The sequence below is a fragment of the Lingula anatina genome, chromosome 6 (assembly GCF_051362555.1).
Source record: "Lingula anatina isolate TDL-2025a chromosome 6, LinAna3.0, whole genome shotgun sequence".
Lineage (NCBI taxonomy): Eukaryota > Metazoa > Brachiopoda > Lingulata > Lingulida > Lingulidae > Lingula > Lingula anatina.
In genome coordinates, this window is record NC_141772.1 from 16248849 (window position 1) to 16274259 (window position 25411).

A 25411-nucleotide genomic window follows, 5' to 3' on the forward strand; every position below is an offset into this window, starting at 1 on the left:
GATGATTCTGATTATCTTAACAGGAATGTTGGAAACAAAATAACTATAGGCTTACTATTCTAACAAACGACAGCTTCGGGAAACGGGCCCCAGGTTATGAACAAATTCAGTATTAACAAGTAAAAAATTTAAGCTTTAACTACAGTTAAGGACTCATCAACCCCAACCCCCATGTATTTTTAAGAAATTGTACCACGTAACTTTAAGTATCATCCCCTCCTTCAAGATAAGTGCCAGTTTCTCCCGTAAGTTGGACTGACATTATGGCTGCCACATTCACAGTTAAAATTCCGAGTAATCAATTCAAAAACAAAGAACTATTTTTTAATCAAAAAGTGCACTAAATAATTTCAGTACTGGCTAGCAGACTCGTGTGATTGTCACTTTCCATTTCATCAAGTCTCACATGCTTCAGGAAGGTTCAGGGAATTTGATATTTTGTTTGTAACATTACAGCAACAGGTACAGGCATCACTGCCTAATTTCCATTATTACATGAAACAATACATAACACATAAAACATAACACGGTAAAAATAAAAAACAGGGCATAATGCCGTAAGAAACAAAAAGCAAACCTTTTCGTATTCTTAGAAAAAAAGCATTTAAAAAGCAGTAGAAAACATTGTGCACTCTCACACTTTAACAGGAATAAATACCAAACCATGGGCACTTTTATCTGTGCACTGTAATGGTCCCAATAGCCCTGCCCATATCATTAAAATGTGTTATAAGGTACCATTCATAATTTTCTTACATTTAACATTTAATTCTTAGTCATTTCACTTGAACTAAAATAATACTGTTTAACTTAATCCGGTATTCAAAACTGACATAAGCTATCATGTCTGCAAAAGGACAGCACATGCAGTAACTTTCAAGTCTGTTATCCATCCAAAAAACCTCAAGATAAGCATAGCCCGTGGATAAGTAAAAAATCTAGGCCCTGTTTCACACAATATCTAAAAAAGTGAAACTTGGTCTCAACTTCCTGGCCAATACTTTTTATTTGACCCAAGATAAAATCAGTAGTAGTCCAATGAATTAAATATTTTATCTGGTAAATATTCCCCAAACACCTTGTTATTGTACAGAATATATATATGAAAAGCTACCAGCAATGTTTCTTTCTCGGCTAGTTCATCTTTACGATCTGCAATCCAGTCATTTTGCTTTGTGAAGGTATTCTGCCGTGACTTGATAACCTGATCTTTGTAAAAGTTCACTCTGTAGTGCATCAATGGCAGACGGGTGCCAGACAGAAGCAGAATCTGTTAACAGATACATGTATATTGTTAAGCCTACAGAAAACAAGTTCTAACATGTGTACTAAATTTTTTGTTATAAATTTTCATAATCCATAAAAATATTTATGCTTCAGAATACTGAAAAAATTATTCGTTGTAATACCTAAACAATCAAAATTCAAAATTCGGTGTTGAAATTTTTCTAAGCATTTTGGCAAATTTTAATTGATGACATAGTGAAATGCAGTATGCATACATATCAAAATGTTAGACTACCAGCTGATTGACCCAATGTCAAAATGATACTTGCTAGTCATGAGCTATCGTGAAAAATAATACAAATATACTTCATGTTTTCAACTGCCTTTTCCTTATTGGTGACATTGATGATTTAAATCAATATTAAAATGAAAATGATGAAAAACCATGATATGCCACCGTGTGTGACTTTAAGCTTACCCCCTCCTGTACCTCATGTACCCTCACCCCCCCCCCCCCCCCCTCAGAGAATTTTCTGTCATAAAAAAAATCATAAATATTTCAGATAGCCACTACATGTACCTATTTTATCGTTAGTAATATCAAATTATCATCATCAGGCCGTCTTTCGTTACCAAAGATTACTGGGTTGAGCTAGAGGCCTTGCACAAGCATCTTGTGGGATGTGAGACCCGCTTGGGATTTGCAGAAATGCTGAGATCTTTTGCATAGGAAATTGCTTGAACTAGCAATGAGCACGTTGGTATTTGGCTGACAAAGCCTTTCCAAGAACAATGATACAACCTACACCTAACAAACGTAGATATTCTTTAAAATACAGTTATAGGTCTAGTGCTCATGCCACACATCAGATTAATCTTGAAACTTTTAAATACACTTAATTTTACCTTTCGAACTTTACGAACTTCTTTCACAAGTTTTATCGCCCAGGGGGTTCCCTCTTCACAAAGCCTCATAGACTTTTAAACTTGAGAACTTACAATGCAATGCAATGCCAATCTATTGTTTTGATTTCAAAATGAATGTTACAATTCATCCAGTTGTGTTTTAAACTTAATTAAAGAAAAAAATTAAGCTGATACTGGATCACCTGGGGACCTTTTAAGAAGGTCGAAATGTAGTGTATCGGATTAAATATTCCCTTTACTTTAACTATTATTTGGATGTTCTCGCAGCTAAAAGAACTTGGCAAAAGAAGAAAGATATCAATTTTTTATGGATAAGCAGGCCCGGGAGAAGGTCCGCTTTTTCAGCTGGGTCAGTTTGTGTATATTTTAACGTAAACTGATTAAGTCTACGTTTAAAAACAATTAATACAGACAATGACCGATTTAAAATGATCGGTAACTCGGTTACATTTGAAACAAGCTTCGTCCCATGACAACATTAACATACATAGTGCTCAGGACGGCACTCAAATAGGGACCCAGTGTGGTTTTGTCTTAGGCATTTTCTCCTTGTTGTTTACTGCAATCACTACCCTACATCAATGGAAATAAAAAGGCAATTATGAGATGGGGCATGTGCGTGAATGAACTTACCTAACGTTCTAACGAAAGGAAAGAGAGAAATGTCTGATCCATTGCAGAAGACAAGTACAGCCCAGTGTCATCAGATTCCACAGATTCATTATGCTGTCATCATATTCTACAGACTACGCATTACAAACGCTGGATTCGTTTCTGCTGTAACACAGCACAGATTTCGTATTCTATTTGCCACTTACCGTCGAATTCACCGTCTTTGTATGCTAGCAGAGAGGTAAAATAATGATTACATAAATGTAACTATGACGATCTTCCTTTGCTGTTTTGAGTATACATGTACATTGTAATTTTCATAACACCATTGAATATAGCAAAAACAATTCTGATGCTTAGAAATCAGTGTCGTGTTTTGAAAAGACTATTCTGGCAACCAAAAAATAGTGTCGTTTTTTTAAGAGCCTGACAACTTGAAACAAGGGCGTCTTTTATCAAAAACGATTCTGTACACTGATGTTTTAATAAAATGGATTTTACAGTCAATGACATGACAATGAGCCAGAAAGTGAAGTTCATTCCTCGGTATACTGAAAATGCAACTTCTGTTCACTCATCAAGCCAGGGGCAGCAACCTTAATACCTGTGCAGCAAATAATTATTTTAGAGTGACTAAATAATGAAAACGATTCAGGCACACAAGTTCTGTTATTTTCCCTTGATGGAACAGTTTTAAGGAGTCATAGCATCGTGCAGAGTACATGGACAAATGTCAATATGGTACCGTATTTCTGACAGTACTACCTTACTTTCGTAAGTGTTATAAAAATTCGACCTTCCAACAAAATCTTTATTATTTTCCCAACCATAATAATAGCTCATATCACTGGAGAACCGCCTTACATAATTTTACAGCAGTAGAGTATATATTTCTATTTGTAAGGCCGGTCTCCAGGCAAATTACCTCATCTTTCAACGATAATACGAGTAAACTTCTCTTTTTAAGTCTTCAAATCCTTTAATGCCTTTTTTTATTTGACAAATAACTTCCTGAGGTGGTGTTTCTGAAATGCGTGCTGCAGAAATCGAGCCGCAGAGTGCTTTGCCAGGTCAGCCCGATTCAGATCAGATTCACGATTTATTGTAGATAGTATATACACATCCAACATGTAAGACTTACATCAAACACTTTTTGCTTTGTAGAAGCACTGTTAGGTTTAAAATTGATAATGGCTCTCAAGTGAATAATTAACTGAAACATGTATTTGACTCCATTAATCATGTAGCCGACCTGTAACCCAAAAGTAAGAATGGTCAGTTATAAGAAAACTCAGTGAAATCTATACGTCAAAGTGACACATTTTATAAAACATTTGTTGAAAAATAAGGAAACAGTTACTAAAATTGGCCTGCTGTGTTACTTACAACACGCTAATAATCGATTTTCAAGTCAGACTTTGTGTGCAGTTCGATTGTACAGCTCCTCTTTGTGATCTTAAGGTTATCGTCACCCTTTGCCCCAAACTCCTTAATTACTGCCTTGCATACATTCTTTTGGGTAATAAATGAATCATCGGTGTCCAGTGCCTAAATTAAGTGACATTTACACATATGTCATATAACAGGTGACGTAATAATCACGATTTGGGGGTAAAAACTGAAAAATTGGTTTCTCAAATTTATCTTAAACCTGAGCACCAACGATCACCGTTTTAACGCCATTTTAATGACACTATTTAGTACTGCAAACCCTGCTAGCGATTTTTCATAGAATTCTTAGTTCAGATTTTATCGTTGATAAAGAAAAACAATGCCTTTGTTTAACGCAAATCTGTAAATGGGGACTCATAACCCATAACAAAAACATGTTAACCAAACTGACGGCACAGAATTGTAGTCTGGACAACTTCGTTCTTCAACAGTGGCCACAGTAAACAGATAACATGCCATTTTTATTCATTTATTTATTTATTTCAGTTTGTTTAAATCGAAGATAATAACGCACCATAGGGTTTTCTTCACGCACCGCTCAGATCGCAGTGTTTAAACGAATTGTCGCCTTGTCACAGACTACGTGGAAATGTGCAATTTTATAATTTCGCTGTCCTTGAGCGATACTGGCTATAGGAACCACTAAAGAAGTTAAATGCGCGTAGGTACTGGGTTTACTTTCATTTTGTGGAGATAAACGTCCATCGTCGGTCGCACCTCATTCCGTCCACTCCCGATTCTGGTTTCTGAGCGTCAGGACCGTTACATATAGTGTCTGGTTACCACAATCGTTTTGAAAAAAGTAAATGAATTTCTGGGTGCCAGGTTCCTTTTTCGAAAACCAAATTTTTTTTTTCGACAAACAGGATTTTTTTTTCAATTTTTTTTATGAAAAATTATATAAAACTAAAATTTTACTCCAGACAGAAGTGTTGCATCGCAGGTCACGCCTTCACCTCTCCTCACCCCCCCCCCTCTCCCTCATACACACAAAGAACACTTCGTCAAAAACGACACTAGCTTCTCAGTGACAGAGTGTTTTTTTCAATTGTATTTAATCAAACTTAGCACCCCACACCCACCCAGCAAAACGAGTCACCCAAGGCCAGTTAATCCTCGACCACCGACCTTAGACAACGTTCGGCAGCGATCTAAGCCAGTCCAAACGACAAAAAGAGACCGTGATACCGTAGGCACCGATTTCACCTCCCAGCACGGCGGTTGCCCCTGACCCCCCCCCCCCCCCCCCACACACACATACACACCCAAATGATTCTAGCAACTAAGCATAGTAATATGTAAATTTTCCACGCTCCAGTAGAAAGGAAGAACGTATACTGTTTTGTTACCAAAATGTTTATTCCTGCAGCCTTAATTTACAATTACAATAACTCTTATCATGTCACATTCCCATACATCGATGCATCAAAAATTTTCTCTGGTTTCCCAAAACTTTACATTCTAGTCTTCTCTTCAGTCTACTTTCACTTCTTTGCTAATGGTAGTATGTTTTACGCTTTTACATAATATATTTTATTATTATTTTCTCCATAAGTATTCATTAAAAGCGAATAATAAGCGCTCAATCAAACTATTTTAATTCTCTTCATCCCAACATAAAAGAATGATTTTAATCTTTATGTTACTATTTTTTACTTCTCGTTCGTTGCACTATTTGATTCTTTTATCCCCACACTCTGGCTCATTGAAATAAGACTCGGATCATAGTCGTTGACTGTAAAATCAATTTCACTAAAACAACAAAACAATAGTAATTGATTTTCATTACGATGAAAGTGCTAGAATCGTTTTTGAAAAACACCAATAGTTTCGAATTGCTAGGTTCCTTCTTTAAATATTTGCAGTGAATATTTTCTTGAGTTAATGAAATTTTTAAAAAACATTTCCCATAAACAAACAAAACATTACATCATTGCTGAATATTGCGATTTATATAAGGGTAGGATGTATGCTAATCATATACAATGCACTAAGTCTTAAAGTTGCGTGTCTATCTCCATACGGAACCAAATGCCATCACTGTACACAAGCTAGCGTAGGTTTCTAGCAGTTAGAGTTTTTCTAGATAAAAACATTATATATGTGTTTCCAAAGAATATTACTGAAAATACGAACGTTATTATGTGAAAAATAGTAGTGTACAAGTCAATGGACAAAATCTAGGAAATTAAATCAACAGCTACATTGCATACTCTCTTTAATAAATATCATATTTAAAGATCAAAGTACTCTATATTAAATACGTGCCCATTTAATAAAAATATGATTACTTGTTCTGCCGTTCCAGAAAAGGCATTTGTTAACATGTTTGATAACAATTAACACCATCACACAGTAATTTCTTTTCGGTTCAGTAAATCCTGTATTCCATGCATCCGATCTTTGCAGTCTTTTATGGCTATTTCCCCGGAGAGACAAGCCCTCATGGTCTTCTCCCAATATGCCTCCAAGGTCGGATCCATTTTACCACTTTCAAACTTCAGAGGGAACTTGCCCCGCCTGATTCCAGCAGAAAAGACGCTTACTTCAAGATTTCTGTGAATTTTGTACGCATGTTCATTATGCCATATCTCCCACATCATGAGCCCAAGGGCGTAAATGTTGGCATCTGCATCGTAAGGTTTGGTGCCAGCAAGGACGCTGTAGGGTAGATAAACCATAGACCCTATGGGGGAGTTGGGATCTGGGGGTGGCATCGTGACAGGTTTGCTGATGTTCACTAACTTCACAGTTGTATCCCTCCCAGCCTATAAAAAATATAAGAGATCGTTCAGAATGAATCTTGTCGCAAAAGCACTTACTCCTCGGGGACCCTCGCTGAATGCAATCAGATTAACAGACTAACACGCCTCCTCTTGACGATGAGTAAAATAGGGAGAATGAGTACGCCAGTCACGTTAGAAAAAAAGAGGATTAAGCAAGTGCTACCGTGAAGTTAATGTGCATGAACTATTGCGACCTAACTCCCCTAAGTGAACAGGTATATGTGTAAACAGGTATGTGTAAAATTTCTAGTAATTTCCTTTACATATTACTAGGCGATTCTCCGTGCCACCATACAACTATATCTTTCTTTTGGAATACCATTACACATTACACACGGTCAATTCCACAATGTACACCAGATTCCAGGACAATCCCCCCCCCCCGTCAATACCCCCCGGACAGCCCCCCACCCCCCCACCCCCCACCCCCGAGTTGAGTACAAGTAGAGAAAGTATTATTTAATATTCAATCAAAGTATAACCACATATTCTCCAGGTAAAGGTGGGGTAAACATATGAACAGTTTAACAGGTAAACATTTTTAATTCTATCTTTTTGTACGGCGGGAATTGAGTAGGTGGATAGTAGTCAATCAATTAAAAGTGACATATAATCAAAGGGATACCTGTATGAGTGAGAGAATCTGTTTACCCAACCTCTCCCTAGAGATGCAACTTGGTGCAAGGCTTACTTAATCAGGGGCAGGGGTTTAATTAAGCAATTAAAAGTAACACTTAATTCATCAAAAGGTTACCTGGATGTGTGAGATAATTTGTTTACCTCACTTTACCAGGGAGATATACTTTGATAAGATTTTTAATAAAATTTTCTTTATTTCTATTTCTGAAATTTTCTGTACTTGTATTCCATGAAAATAATTTGTTTCATGAATTAAATATCTTCTATCTTTGAGTTGCATTATCACACTAAGAAATATTCATACAATAGATGAAAAGATTTGAGTTTCATACTCTTTACTTTATATTTGAAAATAATTATATATTCTTCGGGGGGGGTGGGGGGTAGTCTGGGGGGGGGGAGATTGTCCAGGGAGGGAATGTCCGGGGGAATTGTCCGGGGAGATTGTCCTGATACCTGTACACCATATCTTGTACAAGGCTGTGGGTTCGCGACTGTTTATTTGTTTCTTGTAATGTTCTTTGCGCTCTATGTCAAAAAGCAACAAAATCAAACTAAATCACAAGAGAAAAGATAATTCAAGATAAAATTCGATATGTCTTTTTTATATAAATACTCACGGTAATCATAACTGTATCCATAGACAAATCCAGACAGACGAAGCCATTCTTGTGCAGGTAGGCCAAGGCGTTCGCCAGTTGGATTAGACAATCTATCGGTGCTTTGAGTAAATAATGTACCAGCTCATCCGGTAGGAATTTATGACTGAGCTTGCCTCTGCTGAGGACCCTCAAACTGGTCAAGCGCGGGTACATGATAAGAGCTGGCAGTTCGTTTGTTGGATCCAAATAAGTACCCAGTATGAAAGGAATGAATATCCTCTTTTGTTGCTTCATTTTTCTGGAAAAAATAATTTGTCCTTGTGTTATGTCCTATTCAATGTATGATTAAGAAAGAAAAAACTGAACTGAAGTTAGCATAGAGAATGTTTAAGACAAACAAGAGTTAACTTCTTATTTCTACACACCTCATTTCAATGATTTCCTCACGTACTCGCTTTTCACATGTAGCCCCTTCATATCGTTTTACAGATATTTGGAGGGATTGACCCTTTGGAGTTTTTAAGATGGCAGAGAAAACTTTGGTCCAGTTCCCTTGATACGACAGTTGTCCTTTCACAGAATTGACGTCTTCTTTCACATCTGTCTCGTTAAAATCAAAAAGATGTGTAATAGAAAAATCGTCCAGCGCACTGTTAATTGTGGTAAACTTCTTGACGACAGGGTCATAGGTGTCGATAAGGTGATCCTGTTGTTCTAAAAGAATGATATTTTGAGTTGATGATATAAGCTGTGGGATGGACTCGCGCATCTTTTGCAAATGATCCCTGGCCTCTTCAAATTGGGCATCGACAAAGGCTTTTGTGACATCACGCTCAGCCATTATTTTCAATGCCTCGGATGATCTGTCTCGAAGAAATTCACATTTCTTCTGGTCATATTGCTTTAAGATTTGTTTCTCTTTTCTCTTCATTACATGTTTTTTTACCTCACCAAAAAAAAATGCCGGTGATGCAAGAAGCATACCCAACGCACCAATGGGTAAAATGGTTGGTGAAAATAAACTGAGTGCAATTTTTTCACCTAGGTTAAAGTCTGTAATCGTCAGGTTGTTCACCTCATTTTCTATTAGGTCTTGTAATTCCATAAAGGCTGCCAAATCTCGTTCCCTGGAATCTGTTTCCGAAGACCTTTCCAACATGTTTTCAATCATGCGCAGCTCATATTCAATCAATTGGAATTCTATAGTGAATTTCTTGAACAAGTCTTTCTGCAGGGTTTCAAAATGTTTTTTCTCCATTTCCCAAGAGCTGATGGCATCAATGATTCTTTTAGAGATGGCATCTTCTATTCTTCTTTCTAAATCGTTCCAACTACTCCCATAAGGAGCTTCGGCATTGGTCCAAGAGGTAACTCGGGCAAAGACAGGATCGCTGCTAAGATATTTAGATAGAGAATCAGTTAGGATTTCACACTTATTATAAAGGTGGTCTTCTAGTTGGTTCAAAATTTCTTCCGACTTTTTCTCAAGTCTGTCCAACCGTTTCTTCTTTGAATTGTGCTGAGCCTCAAGTTCATCCCAAGTCAAATTGGCAGAGTTAAGGTACTGCTGGGCATAATCTATGGTGCGCTCTACCATACGTTTGCCCCATCTAAATATAAACATATGTCAAAATCTTACTTGATTGCTTCTCTTAGCAAGATCTTACTTGTATTATAAAAATATTTTATACAGCCCAAGATCTGGCCTAGAATCTTTACGATATATATATAAATTTAAACGTACACTACAACATTGGTCAAGGGGTTGTACCACTTAAATTTGACAGTATTTTTTCGTCATTTTCTTCATTTTTTGGATCATGACCTGTAAACATAAATGTCAAATCAATTTTACGGGGTAAGTTGACCCCTCCAAAATACAGGGTGAGACCTTGACAACTGCTCCAGAGATTGCAATTGCCTGAGCGGGCAGGAAACCGACATGGGTACCCGAACGCTTGTCACTTTTCAACCCTATAAAGCCTGGGTTTCGGTCTTGTACCTCATCCTCCATACCCTAGACAACAACAGAAGTTATTTTATAAGAAACTCTGACAATGCCACGTGCAACAAGCACTGGGGTACGTAACAAGATGATTGCTTTTAGAGCTGCAGGCCTTACCCAGACAGAAATTGCCAGACGCCTTAGTGTATGTAGGAAAACAGTCACCGGGTCCTGAAAAAATGCTCTGCGTGGAAATATTGAAACTGAAAGATCCACTTGTCGTCCACGAGCCACCACCCCTCGCCTGGACCGCACACTGCTCAACATTGCATGAAGAAACAGGAAATTGTCAGCCAGAACCATTGCTTTGCAGTTGCAGGCACGCCGTTTGGTGATGATTTCTCGGGAAACCGTGAATCGCAGACTCCTGCAGTTTGGATGCAGATCCAGGCGTATGGCCAAGAAACCGCCACTAAGACCCAGACATGTCACGACACGGCTACGGTGGGCACGTAGGCATTGGAACTTGACTATCCATCACTGGAACGATGTTGTCTTTGCTGATGAATCAAAGTTTGTGCTGTACCCCACCGATGGGCGAATGAGTGGCCGTAGACTTGTTGAGGAACGTCTGTTGGCCGTGTGTGTGCAGGAAAATGTCGCCGGTGGTGGAGGGTCAGTTGTTGTTTGGGGAGTAATCCATGCCCATGGTCGTAGCAGATTGGTTCTTCTGGAACAGAATGTGAACGGGGCAACTTACCGTGACATTCTCGAGAATCATTTCATTCCCTTTGCCAGAGGTGACTTTCAGGACAATTTCAAACTGCAACAGGACAATTCCCTTGCTCACAATTGTCGTTTGGTGAAGGATTTTGTACAGAGGAGCAATATTCAAATGATGGAGCAACCACCTTTAAGTCCTGACGCCAACCCTTTTAAACATCTGTGGGATCAATTTGGGCGCGCGGTGCAAAGGAGAGACAACCCACCTACTAATCTGGATCAACTCTGACAAACACTCCAGGAAGAATGGGGAAATATCCCAGAAAACTCACTCGTGACCCTTGTTGAAAGCATGCCGCGCCGCTTACAGGACATTATTACAGCACGTGGAGGGCACACGCGCTATCAGTCACGAAATTTTGATAGATTACATTCCGATGATACTCCTTGGTGATATTTGGTGGTATATTTTCATTTTATGGGCATTTCTTTTGCGGCTGTACAGCATCTGTATTAGGACAGATTTGAGGAATTATGTGAAATAAATCCTAATAAATGTTAAAAGGTGTATTTATTTACACCAGTATTGTGTTCAATCGTACACTTGGTCACGTTTGATATCGGGATTAGAATAAAAATAGCCATTTGAAATGGTTTACAGCTGTCATGCAATCATTTGTAAACATAAAAACATGCGATTTAGGGTGGGACAACCTTTTTGACCAATCTTGTACATTTAGATACGGGTTTAATATATCTCAATTTGGTGTCTTATTTCACAGAGGCACAGACTAATTTCGATAAAGTTTACTTGAATGCATGAATGAGTAAATAAATCTTAAACGCACCGGTGCGCATGTTCCGTCCTTCTTTGCAAACTCACTGGAATCAGGTCTTCGATGCCTCTGACTAGTCGCCTGTAGTCGCGAGTCATGTACCCAGCCTGACTGTGCTGCCACGCCTTTTTAGCAGAAAGCGTAAATATCTGCTTTGATGAATCCATGGGCCGGTTCCAGCCCTCACTCACTGCCAAACGCACATTCTCTAAAGCCTTTTCCCTTGCGTCCTCTGGCACTAGATCCCAGCGGTTGCAGACAAAAATAGCACAGCCAGGGTCAAATATTGGCTCTCCAGAGGTATCCTTCATATCTTGAAGTTGCCGCAGCAATTTTTGGAGCTAGAGAAAGAAAACCAGAAAAGGCACATGCTATCTTACGGTTTTTACACACTTGAAATCGTTTTATTTAATCTCACATCTTCAAACGAGAAACAAAAGGCTATCACACATATTAGATTAAAAGGAACGTGTTTAAAGTGAGCTGAAAGCAATGTCTGAAAACCAAAATAATTTTAAATAATAACAATTTAAAAATATTAAAGTCAATTTAGCAAAACAATATTATTTCTGACTGTTGGTGGCAACTTTCCTCTGCACATGAGAGCTAAAATAGTGGTATAATTAAGCGTTATTCATAAGCATTAGGCAGTTTTTTTTAATAACCTGTTTCTCAAGCTCCGCCGACCTCAAAATAGCCAAAATAGAAAAAAAATACAATTGAAACCAAAAATATTTTTCTTTTTTCCCCGACTTCCGACTGATCCTACTGTTCGATCGTAAACACGAAACCTAACAAGTTTCACGGGACTCCCGCGTCACATGACTGCCTACAAGTTCAAAACGAAGGGTATTTAAGCCAAAGTAAACGATTGGTTCATTTCCTCCAGCTTCCGGTTTTTAAGCCAATCAATGCTTCGCTGATATTTTACACTGCATGTGTCAAATTAATGCAACATGGCGGGAGACACATACTGGAGTAGCTGTCTCTACTAAGGCAGGAAATTGACCACTGTTGTGTGGCTCAGTGTTATAGTGAAGGAAGGACCAAAGATATTATGCAAAAAGGTCTGTCCGGCCAGTATTACAGACGTTTTAGGCCATTTTATTGACTGCTTTCTGTCAGAAATGAAAATATCAACTGCAACACTTTTCACGTGTGGAAGGTTTCAACAGGGAGCAAAAATAGGTTCTGAACTGAATGTTAGAATGCCGGTCACTACGGTGGTAGATATTGACATTAAGTGCATTCAGATAACAGTTGGCAGTGAACACCAAAAGATGCAGGCTCAACTTAACTCTCTGAGAACATCCAAATACAGAGCGCATGCAGCACTCGCGTAGGCCTACTTCTGAAAGTCTCCAGAAATGATGTGAGTATTTTTTTCCGTTTTATCAGTCTAGAGTGTCAAAGTTTTTAAAGGTGAATGTATTTCAGGCATTGATATGTTGGTAAATAAATGTCCTTTTTTGCACTTTCACAAAAACGTATGTTAAATGCTAATTGCTCGCTCACAACAGCAGATGTTTCTATACTGAAGCAACATGTCTTTGACATTTTTTTTATTAAATTAAGGCAGGTAATAGCTGTAAACTATCAAGTGCTTTGGATAATGAGCCTGTCAACATGAATTCATAGTTCAATTAAGTTTTCCACCAAGTTTTTAAGGCGTATATAGATAAGTTTAACCAGGCCTGTAGCCAGCAATTTCAAAAGAGGGTTCTTTTTCTGAAAAAGTGAACCATTTACCATAAAACCTTCATGCACCTAGATCGATTTTGATCCAGAGCAGACCTTTTCCTGACAAAAAGGGTGGATCATTCAATAATATGAAATAAGTTAAGTTGTTGCTGCCATTTAGATTTAATAAAAATTAAGACCACAGTTCCATAACAGGCCATATTACCCTTGCTGGTTTTTGTATTTTCAACATTCTGGCTAAGCAATTGTTTGCTGTCTTTTGAATTATACAATTCCTATGCAACTAAGAGAAGTCACACATCCAACTCGGGTAACTTATCTGAAATATATATATATATTTTTTTAGTGAATCCCCAAGTAATGCAAGGCAGGCAATGTATAATTCCATCTCGCAAGTAGTGGAAGACTTCAATCTTTGTCTTCAGGCTGGACAGGCCAAAAATCTTGGAAAACGCATAGCAGAGACACTGACAGAGGAGCTACGGTATAGAAGCCCATATGCAGAGAGAGAGACTGGCTAGTTTAGTGCAGCTGCCATAGTGACCATTTAAGGAAGGCCATTTAACAAGATGATTCTCAAACTTATTGAAAGATTCAAAGGTCTTAAATATAGCCTGATTGGATTCTTTTTATGGAAGCAATGCTGTTTTTGTGAAATGGTCATTTTTCATATACATGTATTGGTGATTTCAGTGTGGGACTTGGAACTCACATGGGCATGAAGCCATATTGTTTCTGGATGGCCATGTTACATGAAGTAGATAATTTAAATTTGATGATTTTCCACTTAATCGTTAAATCATACATAATATTGCATCAAGGTTGACAAAAAACTGTTTTGTGCACTGCCATCATGAATGCATAGAAAGACAAACTGTGATTTTTGTTTTGTAATTTACAAGAATGATTCATTGAATTGACATTCATTTAGACAAATAAAACATTGAAAATGAATTGCTGTTTTTATCCAAAAATTGCTATACTGTGTTAAAACCAGTATTTACCATTGTCTAACGTAGTTTTGAAAATGAGTGACCAAAAAGTCATTATTTTGAAAAATATTTTTTTATTTTTCCCCCCTCCGACCTCTGACAAAAATAAAAATCGTTCGAGAAACAGGTAATTAAAAAAAAACTGCCTTATATGTACACTCTGATAAAAATGGAATATTTCAATGGAATACCACAACTGCCATGAAATCCCGCAAAATATATTGCTTATTAGTATATGACTGAATTATAAGTACAGTACATTTTTCTAACGGACTACTTCTGGTGACCAATTATGGCTTTGGTAAATAATCGCCAATTCATTTGGAAAAGTTTATACCATGATCAAACTTGATCAATCTTGCCTCAGCTCATCCAGTGTAGTCGGCCAGAACTCTCTCCTTCTCGCAGCACAGCTTAGAGCATCCCAACAATGCACTATGAAATTCAAATAAGGAGAAAAAGCAGGCTATTTGCCCCATTGGCCATTGATGAATTGTTGTGCTTTGTGACGTCGATGGAGAAAGACCAAAATGGACTTAAGCAAGTCGCACCGCTTTTGTCGCGACGTAAAGGATGAATGCTGATAAGAGAGTAAAAGTCCCCACCTTTGTACATGAAAAATAGATTGTGAATGAAATTAAAAAATGATACCAAATTAAAATTAAGGTCTACACTTTTATGATCCACTGTATTTTTTTTAATTTCAAAATGACCTTGCCAAATATTCATGAAAATGTGTGTTTTAGGGGGGTTCTGAAATACATTGCTACTTTTCTATAGTTGTAATAGGGTCACAACTGTGAAATATGGTAATTGGGAACAGAAAGTGCCAGTTTAAAAAAGGAGGCAGTAAGTGGTCATTCAATGCTTGTGATCAATATTTTGATTGCTTTATTCTTACATGTAGTGTTGATTGAAAGACTAATCACACAATGACTTGAGGATAAAAGATGTTCTTTTTATATGAGACCCTGCCTTAGACAAGCTTTCTTTCATGGTTGAAAAGACATGTATATAAGGTGAGATATATTTGAAAATCAGTTTGCCTTATACCCCCGTCACATAACAGGCAGAATGAGCAAGAATGCCGTCGGAAAGACAATGCTTTGTGCATTCCTGGATATTCAAGGAGCATTCTAAAATTTCCCAGTGCATTTCAAATATTCATATACCATTTCAAAGGTACCTCAAATGATATACGAAGTGAACTCAAATGCAGTCAAAATGCTCCCAGTATGGCTGCCAATGATGGTTTCAAATATAAAGAATTCAAACAGAATGCAGTTGAAATATCTAAAACACTTAAAATTACTTTCTAACATGTTTAGAATGTAACACGATGCCCAGAGTGTATAAATAATGCCACCGGAATGGTAACTGATCAGAATGTTCCTAATGCTGTTGGAATGCCGTTAGAACATTTAAAATGCAGTCATAGTGCAGTTAGAATACTGTTCAAATGTCATTCGATAATTTTCCACTTGGAATGCACTTCGAAAGTTTTTGACATGAGCAAAACATTCGAGCCGGCCACAAGAATGGGTAAAAATATTTGGAATGCACTCGGAATTTTTAGCTCTTCGAATATCCAGGAATGCACAAAGAATTATATTTCCGATGCCATTCTTGATCATGCCACCTCAAGTGTGACTGGGGTATAAAATCCGCCAGAATGTTTCGAATGTGCCTCGAATGAGCTGAAATATTAATTTAGAGAGCAACTGAACTACATAAGTACGCCATTCAAGGTATATTCTAAATATTCTGACTGCCTTCTGACAGCATTATAGATATTCCTAGTTTTCCAACTACATTCGAACTGCATTTGAGAGCTAACACAGCCGAAAGTGCATTAATCATTCCAGGCGAATTCAAGCGCATTCTGCGTATTCCAACGGTTTTCTTACAAGAATTAAAGCAATAATAACTCTTCCTTTGAGATTCAAAATTCTCATCAGTTAAAATATCCATCAGTTAAAATCTCTTAAGAGATTTTAACAAAAAACCAAGCGTTTAGGAAAAAAAACCTGGACTACCTTTGAATGCAGGAATGGGGTCATTTGCCGTTGGTTTGTACGGTAAAATTACCGTTTACGCCAGGAAAATCCTATTTTTGTCCAAAACGAAGAGTTATTATGACTTTAAGGTCAATTTCAACTTTTTCCCGAATGTGGTGCGAATTTTGAAAATTCTTCATTCAGGCTCATTCTGCTTGATCCCTGCTGATTCCGAATAAGTGTGACGGGAGCTTTAGGGTTGGGCTTGTTATCTACTCAAAATTGTATGGACATTTTCAGTCAATATGCTAGAAGCCGACCATGTATATTCCTGCCATGGGGTAGCTGCTACGTAACATGGTTACATGCGATGGCTAGACAGATAAACTGAATCTTTTGTTCAAAAAGAACAACCCTAAAAGCCATAGGTCTTTGAAAGGGAAGCAGGGGTCAGAATCAGTAAAATATTTTCAGTTGCAAGCAGAAATAGAAAATTCATTTGCATGTAATGCATGCTATCAAAAAGGGAAAGTATGCATGAGAAATGGAGTCTAAGACTGGGTACCCATGCCTAGATGGATCCATGATGGATCCAAAGGAAATATATAGGAAATAGTTTATATATTTATATATATATGTGTGTTTTGGGCAGCACATCTGATTTTAATATATATTAAGTCCAAACATTCAGAATTTATACACATTATCTACAGGGAATCTCTCTGCATGCCACAGTGGCAGCAACTTATTTAAATACTAATTGCAATGCAATAGATAACAAGTGAGTGAAAGTTATATCAGTTCTACTTATCAGGTATACCTATACAGAGGATGATAAATATTCATTCAAGACTGAAGTAAGGTGAATGATAATATGCTGTTCGAATGTAGTTGGAAAACTAGGAATATCTATAATGCTGTCAGAAGGCAGTCAGAATATTTTGAATATACCTTGAATGGCGTACTTATGTAGTTCAGTTGCTCTCTTAATTAATATTTCAGCTCACTCGAGGCACATTCGAAACATTCTGGCGGATTTTATACCCCAGTCACACTAGAGGCGGAATGATCAAGAATGGCATCGGAAATATAATTCTTTGTGCATTCCTGGACATTTGAAGAGCTAAAAATTCCGAGTGCATTCCAAATATTTTTACCCATTTCTGGCCGGCTTGAATGTTTTGCTCATGTCAAAAACTTTCGAAGTGCATTCCAAGTGGAAAATTATCGAATGACATTTGAACAGTATTCTAACTGCACTATGACTGCATTTTAAATGTTCTAACGACATTCCGACAGCATTAGTAACAATCTGATCAGTAACCATTCTGGTGGCGTTATTTATACACTCTGGGCATCGTGTTACATTCTAAACATGTTAGAAAGTAATTTTAAGTGTTTTTAGATATTTCAGCTGCATTCTGTTTGAATTCTTTATATTTCAAACCATCATTGGCAGCCATACTGGGAGCATTTTGACTGCATTTGAGTTCACTTCGTATATCATTTGAGGTACCTTCTTACATACTTCAGCCTGTATTCGACCAGCAGTTAAACCAAACTCGTAAGGCATTTGAATTTCATTCGGAATAATCTGACTGCTTTCTAAGAACATCCACAATATTCCTACAGTATTGCAACTACAATTTGAAATTACCTCCCGATTATGGCACGAATTTTTCAATTAATTTCTTCCAACTGGTTCTGCTGGATTCCTGCTGGTTCCGAATAAGTGTGACGGGGGCCTTAAATCACGTGCCATTTCGAATATCCCTCGAATGTGATCAGAATGTTTCGACTGTTGCCAGAATGCAGTGAGAATATTTAAAATGCAGCCATAGTGTACCCTGTAGTTAGAATACTATTCAAATACCATTCAATAATTTTCCACTTGGAATGCACTTCGAAAGTTTTTAACATTCGGGCCGACCACAAGAATGGGTAAAAATATTTGAAATGCACTGGGAAATTTTAGAATGCTCCTTGAATATCCAGGAATGCACAAAGCATTGTCTTTCCGACGGCATTCTTGCTCATTCTGCCTGTTATGTGACGGGGGTATAAGGCAAACTGATTTTCAAATATATCTCACCTTATATACATGTCTTTTCAACCATGAAAGAAAGCTTGTCTAAGGCAGGGTCTCATATAAAAAGAACATCTTTTATCCTCAAGTCATTGTGTGATTAGTCTTTCAATCAACACTACATGTAAGAATAAAGCAATCAAAATATTGATCACAAGCATTGAATGACCACTTACTGCCTCCTTTTTTAAACTGGCACTTTCTGTTCCCAATTACCATATTTCACAGTTGTGACCCTATTACAACTACAGAAATGTAGCAATGTATTTCAGAACCCCCCTAAAACACACATTTTCATGAATATTTGGCAAGGTCATTTTGAAATTAAAAAAAATACAGTGGATCATAAAAGTGTAGACCTTAATTTTAATTTGGTTTCATTTTTTAATTTCATTCACAATCTATTTTTCATGTACAAAGGTGGGGACTTTTACTCTCTTATCAGCACTCATCCTTTACGTTGCGACAAAAGAGGTGCCTTGCTTAAGTCCATTTTGGTCTTTCTCCATCGACGTCACAAAGCGCAACAATTCATCAATGGCCAATGGGGCAAATAGCCTGCTTTTTCTCCTTATTTGAATTTCAAAGTGCATTGTTGGGATGCTCTAAGCTGTGCTGCGAGAAGGAGAGAGTTCTGGCCGACTACATTGGATGAGCTGAGGCAAGATTGATCAAGTTTGATCATGGTATAAACTTTTCCAAATGAATTGGCGATTATTTACCAAAGCCATAATTGGTCACCAGAAGTAGTCCGTTAGAAAAATGTACTGTACTTATAATTCAGTCATACACTAATAAGCAATATATTTTGCGGGATTTCATGGCAATTGTGGTATTCCATTGAAATATCCCTTAAATCACGTGCCATTTCGAATATTCCTCGAATGTGATCAGAATGTTTCGACTGTTGCCAGAATGCCGTGAGAATATTTAAAATGCAGCCATAGTGTACCCTGTCGTTAGAATACTATTCAAACGCCATTCAATAATTTTCCAATTGGAATGCACTTCGAAAGTTTTTAACATTCGGGCCGACCACAAGAATGGGTAAAAATATTTGAAATGCACTCGGAAATTTAAAAATGCTCCTTGAATATCCAGGAATGCACAAAGCATTGTCTTTCCGACGGCATTCTTGCTCATTCTGCCTCTAATGTGACGGGGGTATAAGACAAAGTTGGTTCGTGGGCGCGGGTTGCTAGCAGGGTACGGCAGCATTTGGTACAACGTTATCACATACGGTAGGTGAAGAGTGTAACGTCGTACTGCAATGAGATTCATCACGTCGACTTCAAAATTCATCCTCTTTAGAATAAATAAACAGTCCCGGGTGTTGGCATAAAATGACTCCAGTTGTACTCGGTCTCGGTCCTTGATTGGCGGGCCTTCTGTCACACGTTTTATAAATGATCAAGCCACTAGCGATCCATGTCCAAATCTGCTTTTTAGCGCCTTAAAGCTACGGCATAAGCTGCTCCGTCAATTCCATAACCTTAAATGTGCTGCTTTACTAAACCTGTTACGCTAAACTGGAGAAGCCACATACGTCGATTGTCTTTGAAATAGGGTTGTTTGTGACTTGCGCGTAAAACAACGCTGCAAATCGTGGCCAATCAAGGGCTTATCCGCTGAATTGGGATCCGCTATTGAAGCTCGGGATGCGTACTTTTCTAGCATACATCAGAAAAGCAATTATTCGTAAGTCTTTTTTGAATGTTCATTAGACGTAAGTAAAACCGTCTGATAATATGGTTTGAGCTCATCTATCCATGCGTCCATTGGTTTTGGTGTCGCAGTAGGTGACACGAAGGGCTCTTGGACTGGCTTCGGGAGTTCTTTATTTACGTGATTAATCTCGGAAATTTCCCGTCAACAGTCAGCACACGTTTCTATAATCTGAGATAGTCTATGGGTGTTTGTCGTTTCTTCTTGAATCAACTGCTCTTAATACTAGTTTTGTGAAAGAAGCGAGGCGCCCCGTTCTTACGGCTTTCAATCTTCTCTCCCCCATGCCGTTGGTGTTGATATCCGGCTCGCGAGACCAAATGTTGAGGATGTTATCGGATATTTAAAACAACAAGAGTAAAAATGAAATAAATAAATAAATAATAATTTAATGTGACGCAAATAAATGTACAAAGATGTTGAAAAAATATAAATAGAAAATTGCTGCTATTAAGTCACTAAGCTATGGGCTGGTGGATCGTGCCGCAGCTGTCGGGTCGTGCCGTGGGCTGCTGAGGCGAGGTACTGCTGAGCCGAGGAACAGTAGACCGTGACACTGCTGTCGGGTCGTTAGCCGTAGGCTGCTGCGACGAAACGTAAAAAAAACACTAAACAAAAAGTTGAATAAAAATAGATATAAATGGAAAGTTGATGCCATTAAGTCACTAAGCTATGGGCTGGTAGATCATGCCGCTGCTGTCGGGTCGCTGAGACGTGGCCGGTAGACGGTGCGCTGTTGACTGCTCAGACGAGGCCGCTGAGACGTGACCGGTAAACGGTGCGCCGTGGACTGCTAAGACGAGGTACTGATGACCCGAGGAACGGCAAATCGTTCCGCTGCTGTGGGGTCGTGAGCCGTAGGCTGCTGAGACGAGGTACGGCTGAACCGTGGCAGGTTAATCGTGTCGCTGCTGCTGGACCGAGTCGCTGAGGCGTGGAAGCTCATGTGGAAGATAAGACTGGGCAGTAAAAACTGCCCAACTTATATATGTGCAGCTGGTGGCAAACTGCTCCTCTTCGGAAGAGTTAAAAAACGATGGGCACTTTGCCAAAGGTTACCAGCACTCCAGCCCCCGTCTACCAGCCCCCGTCACACTTATTCGGAAACAGCAGGAAACAAGGGAAGAAATTTCAAATTGACCTAAATTCTTGTAAAAATGCCGTTGGAATACTCAGAATGCGCTTGAATCCGCCTGGAATGATTCGTGCACATTTTGGCCGTATTAGCTCTCAAATGCAGTTCGAATGTAGTTGGAAAATTAGGAATATCAATAATGCTGTCAGAATGCGGGCGGAATATTTAGAATACACTTCGAATGTAGTACGAGTGTAATTCGATTGCTGGCTGAAATAGGATCGAAATGCATTCGAGTTGCATTCCGACTCATTCTAGCAGGATTTGAAGTGTATTGCCATTTCGGTTCTCCCTCGAATGTAATCAGAATGTTTCGAATGCTATTGGAATGCCGTGAGAATGTGTAGAATGCAGTCACGGTGCAGTTACAGTGATTATTCAAATGCCATTCGATAATTTTCCACTTGTAATGCACATTGAAAGTTTTTTAACATGAGCAAAACATTCGGACTGGCCACAAGAATGGGTAAAAATAATTGGAATGTACTTGGAATTTGTAGAATGCTCTCTAATATCCAGGAACGCACAAAGAACTGTCTCTCCGACGGCATTCTTGCTCATTCCGCCCCTAGTGTGACGGGGGTATTAGACACTTTTGCTTGGTCACATGATGGTTCGACCTTCATAATGACTGAAACTGAATACGACTACCACCGTTGGCAAGCTCTCACCCAAATGTCTTCAGCAAACCTATCCCAAACAGGGCCGTAGCCTGAGTAAAATGCCGGGGGGGGGGGGGGGGGCAGTAAGTGGTCACGAGGGGGCGAAGCCCCCGAGGGGGGAAGGTGGAAGGTGGAGGGGGGAAGTGTGGACATTTTTTAAAAAGTGTATGTATATTACTGCATTCTGGTCCATTTTAACTGTTATTTATTGGTCAATCAGAAGGCAGAAATTGTGGGTTCATTTTGCCATAAGTACATTCATTTTTTCAACACAACACGCCAATTGGCCTGGGGGATAGCTCCCTCAGGGAGGGTGAGCTTTTTGGCATGAACTGAGTTGGCTAAAAACAGTACACCTTTGTAAACAGATTGTTGAATGATTGTCTAGTGGCCATGAGTGCCTTTTCTCACAGAATTGATACTTTGCAATTATTTTTTTTTACCTTTGCGATTATTTTTCTTTGCACCCCAATTTACAGGGGGGGCAGCTGCCCCCCCCCCTGCCCCCCCGGAGGCTACGGCCCTGCCAAAATTGACATCGAACAAGAAGAATTATGGACACCATGAACAAGTAGTTTCATTTCATTAGAAAACCAAACATGCACCCAGTGGCGCACTTGAAAGTAACGAAGAGTCCATTTTGGCGGGAGGTTTTCCCTCTGTTGGGTGGAGAATTTTTCTTATAGGTATTTCTTGGCCCTAGTCATTCAGGAGTCTGCTAAAAGTCTTTTTTGGGACTGGTTGTTACCATTTGGCCTACTGAGAAAAAGCTGGCAATCTCGCAGAGTATGCAATACTTCCAGGTTGTAATCCTAGGGGAAAACCACTGCCGACGCCTAATCACACATATTTCTTTGACCGCTGCCGGTGGGTGACATAACGGTTGATTGGTTCAAACGGAAACAGCAAAAAAAAACCTTCTGTTTCCGACCAGACAGTACATCCAGAAAACTCACCAAGATCTTTTAGTCGAAACTGTGCCAAGCTATAACTGCACTGGACAAAGCTGACTTGCAACCATAGCACCATAGGTTAGGTCAAAAAGCTCATGTGACCCATTACTGTGAGGAGATGTGTTGCATTGGCATGATTTAATCAAATCCAATCTACCACTGTGTATTAAGAAGGTATTCATGACAGTTATGCCACTATTTAGTGAACTTAATTAGCGGACACTTCAGGAAGTTCATGTTCACTACGCAAGGTTTTTTCGCAACTTTAAGTATGTTCACTTGAATAATTTTTAATCAATACACACTCAAAAATGTTTTGATGCAATTTTGTCAGGGGAAAACTGCACATGTGTATTGCCTGGAGTATTATTGGAAAATCGAGAAAACCATAAATACAATATGAGTGGAGAAACTTACTGCATTCAGCTTACCCTATCTTCTTGCACTCCGCCTGACTTATCAGTCATAATGACGTAAATGAAGGCAAAGACGTCATTGTTGGCAATGAAGTTAAGAACCACGTCATCCATGACACCACTTTCACCAATACCAGGGCTGTCGATGATATACACACCACTCTAAGGGTATAATACAATTTTGTTTATGTATTTTGTGGATACTTAATGCATCTTACCTCAAACAGAAAGTTTGAAAATTTTCATTTGAAATTATTGCATGTATATACCAGTACCCAATTAAGTTTCATGTCACAATTCCACATGTCGAACTCTAAGAAATATGGCCTGACTTCATGAAATACTACATTACCTTTAACAGCTCCAATGGCAAATAAACATCGACCATGCACTTTTTCGGTTCACCCTCCCTTGCTGCACCCTTAGGGAATAGATCACGCTCCAAAGCCGAGCACAAATCATCAGGGTTCTTTACTTCTACCTGTTTTTGCTCGCCGTCAGGTTGTTGTACCAGAACTTTAGGTTCTTCCCCATACTTTATTCTTGTGATCGCAGCTGTACAGCTTAAATGGGCTTCCGGTAGGATTTTCTTGCCAAGGAGAAGGTTCAAAAAGGTGCTCTTCCCCGAAGAAGTTTCGCCTTGAATGTGAAAAAGTTTGTTAGAGAAAATAACATTATAGAGCCTTCATATCACATTGGTAACAATGCCTTGACAAAGCACAACATAAAATACATGGATGTACTGATAACATAATGCAAATATAGAAAAAATAAAAAGTTAATAAAAAATGAACGACCTAATCGAGAAACACGCGAGTATATGGGCAAAGAAAAAATGCTGCAATGAGTAACCCAACTATTTTCTGACGATAACACAGTGAGCAAACATCCATAATTTTTTGTTAATTTATCGCAATCCATTCATAAAAGAAATATAAAAAGTTACCCGTTAATGTGTAAAAAAAAATAATTTTTGGTAATGTATCATTACTTCTGAGCTCAACAGTGTATACAATGACATACAGAGTTGACATTTAATATGGAGTTTTTCGCTTTTAAAGGTATGCCTACGTAAAAATGCTTACTCCCACCTCATATCAGATATGTGAAAGGAGAAGTGTGTAGTCAGGTGTGTGGATAGCAATTAACCGACAAGGTTGCACTGCTGAGGTCGTCTGGTATGCAGTTATTTAATTGGGAAGTGCTCCTTTTGTTTTACAGAAGTGTTAAAGACATATAATGCTAGGCAGATTACTGCGCCAGAAGAACGGTCCTCACAGTTTTATAGAGTAATGCCCAGACTAAAGTACCTGCACAGAGGCCACACCCAATGTATCACCAGAATTAGGACTCACTTTCCTTCCAGATATGCTGCTGCAAGTAAACAAAAGACCACCCATTCCGTACAGAATAAGAGACAAAATGCCACCACAACGTCTTTTTCCAAGGCCCTTTGCGCACATCAATATTGTTTTAGCAGGTTATAATACCAGACAACCTCTGAGGAAGCCACTGTAAACAGCAGAACGTCGTCGTCTACTTCTCTAATGAATAGGGGACCATGGCCGTTTCTGGGTAGAACACTGAAGGCTTTCTTATAGAGGTCATATTTCACCTGTACCACTCAACTAGTCAAAACAGAGTTTACAGACATCTAGAAGAGGCTTATGATGAAAGCGTGTGCGGCATGTAAAGTGACCAGGGTCATTGACATCGTATTTGGCGGATACCACACTGCTGCCAAAACACCAATGGTAGTCATCAATGAAAACCTGAACCAGATCAAATAAAGGGAATCTGGGAATTACTTGACTATAATTTGAAAGGGGCACCTAAGGAACAATTTTAGGTTGCGTGATGAGATTGCCGGTTCACACATAGCACGTCTCATAGCAGATAGCGTACAGAAACAAGGGAATGAGCAGCTACATTGGTCATCAAAATCATCAGGTTTGAACCACACAGACAATGTGTGGGTGAGTCATTACACGCCGA

The 25411-nt window shown here is 38.7% G+C and overlaps 1 protein-coding gene and 2 long non-coding RNA genes across 3 annotated transcripts in view; 2 read left to right on the forward strand and 1 right to left on the reverse strand.

Annotated features, from left to right (window-relative positions):
* LOC147761246 (uncharacterized) overlaps positions 1 to 25411 on the forward strand; it is a 381866-nt gene that overhangs the window by 210018 nt on the left and 146437 nt on the right. The gene's annotated exons all lie outside the window — the stretch shown is intronic.
* The window catches only part of LOC147761252 (uncharacterized), a 43166-nt gene continuing 23296 nt past the window's right edge, over positions 5542 to 25411 (reverse strand). The window contains exons 4-9 of the mRNA XM_087015835.1: positions 23769 to 24055; positions 23432 to 23578; positions 11762 to 12090; positions 8671 to 9855; positions 8264 to 8543; positions 5542 to 6986 (exon numbers count right to left, since the gene is read on the reverse strand). Coding sequence (XP_086871961.1) covers positions 6567 to 6986; positions 8264 to 8543; positions 8671 to 9855; positions 11762 to 12090; positions 23432 to 23578; positions 23769 to 24055 — 2648 coding nt within the window. The 3' untranslated portion in view covers positions 5542 to 6566. The remainder of the gene's footprint in view (positions 6987 to 8263; positions 8544 to 8670; positions 9856 to 11761; positions 12091 to 23431; positions 23579 to 23768; positions 24056 to 25411) is intronic.
* LOC147761253 (uncharacterized) lies at positions 12407 to 14404 on the forward strand. Its single transcript, XR_015334902.1, has 2 exons — positions 12407 to 13121; positions 13797 to 14404. It is a non-coding gene; the product is annotated as an uncharacterized LOC147761253 (long non-coding RNA).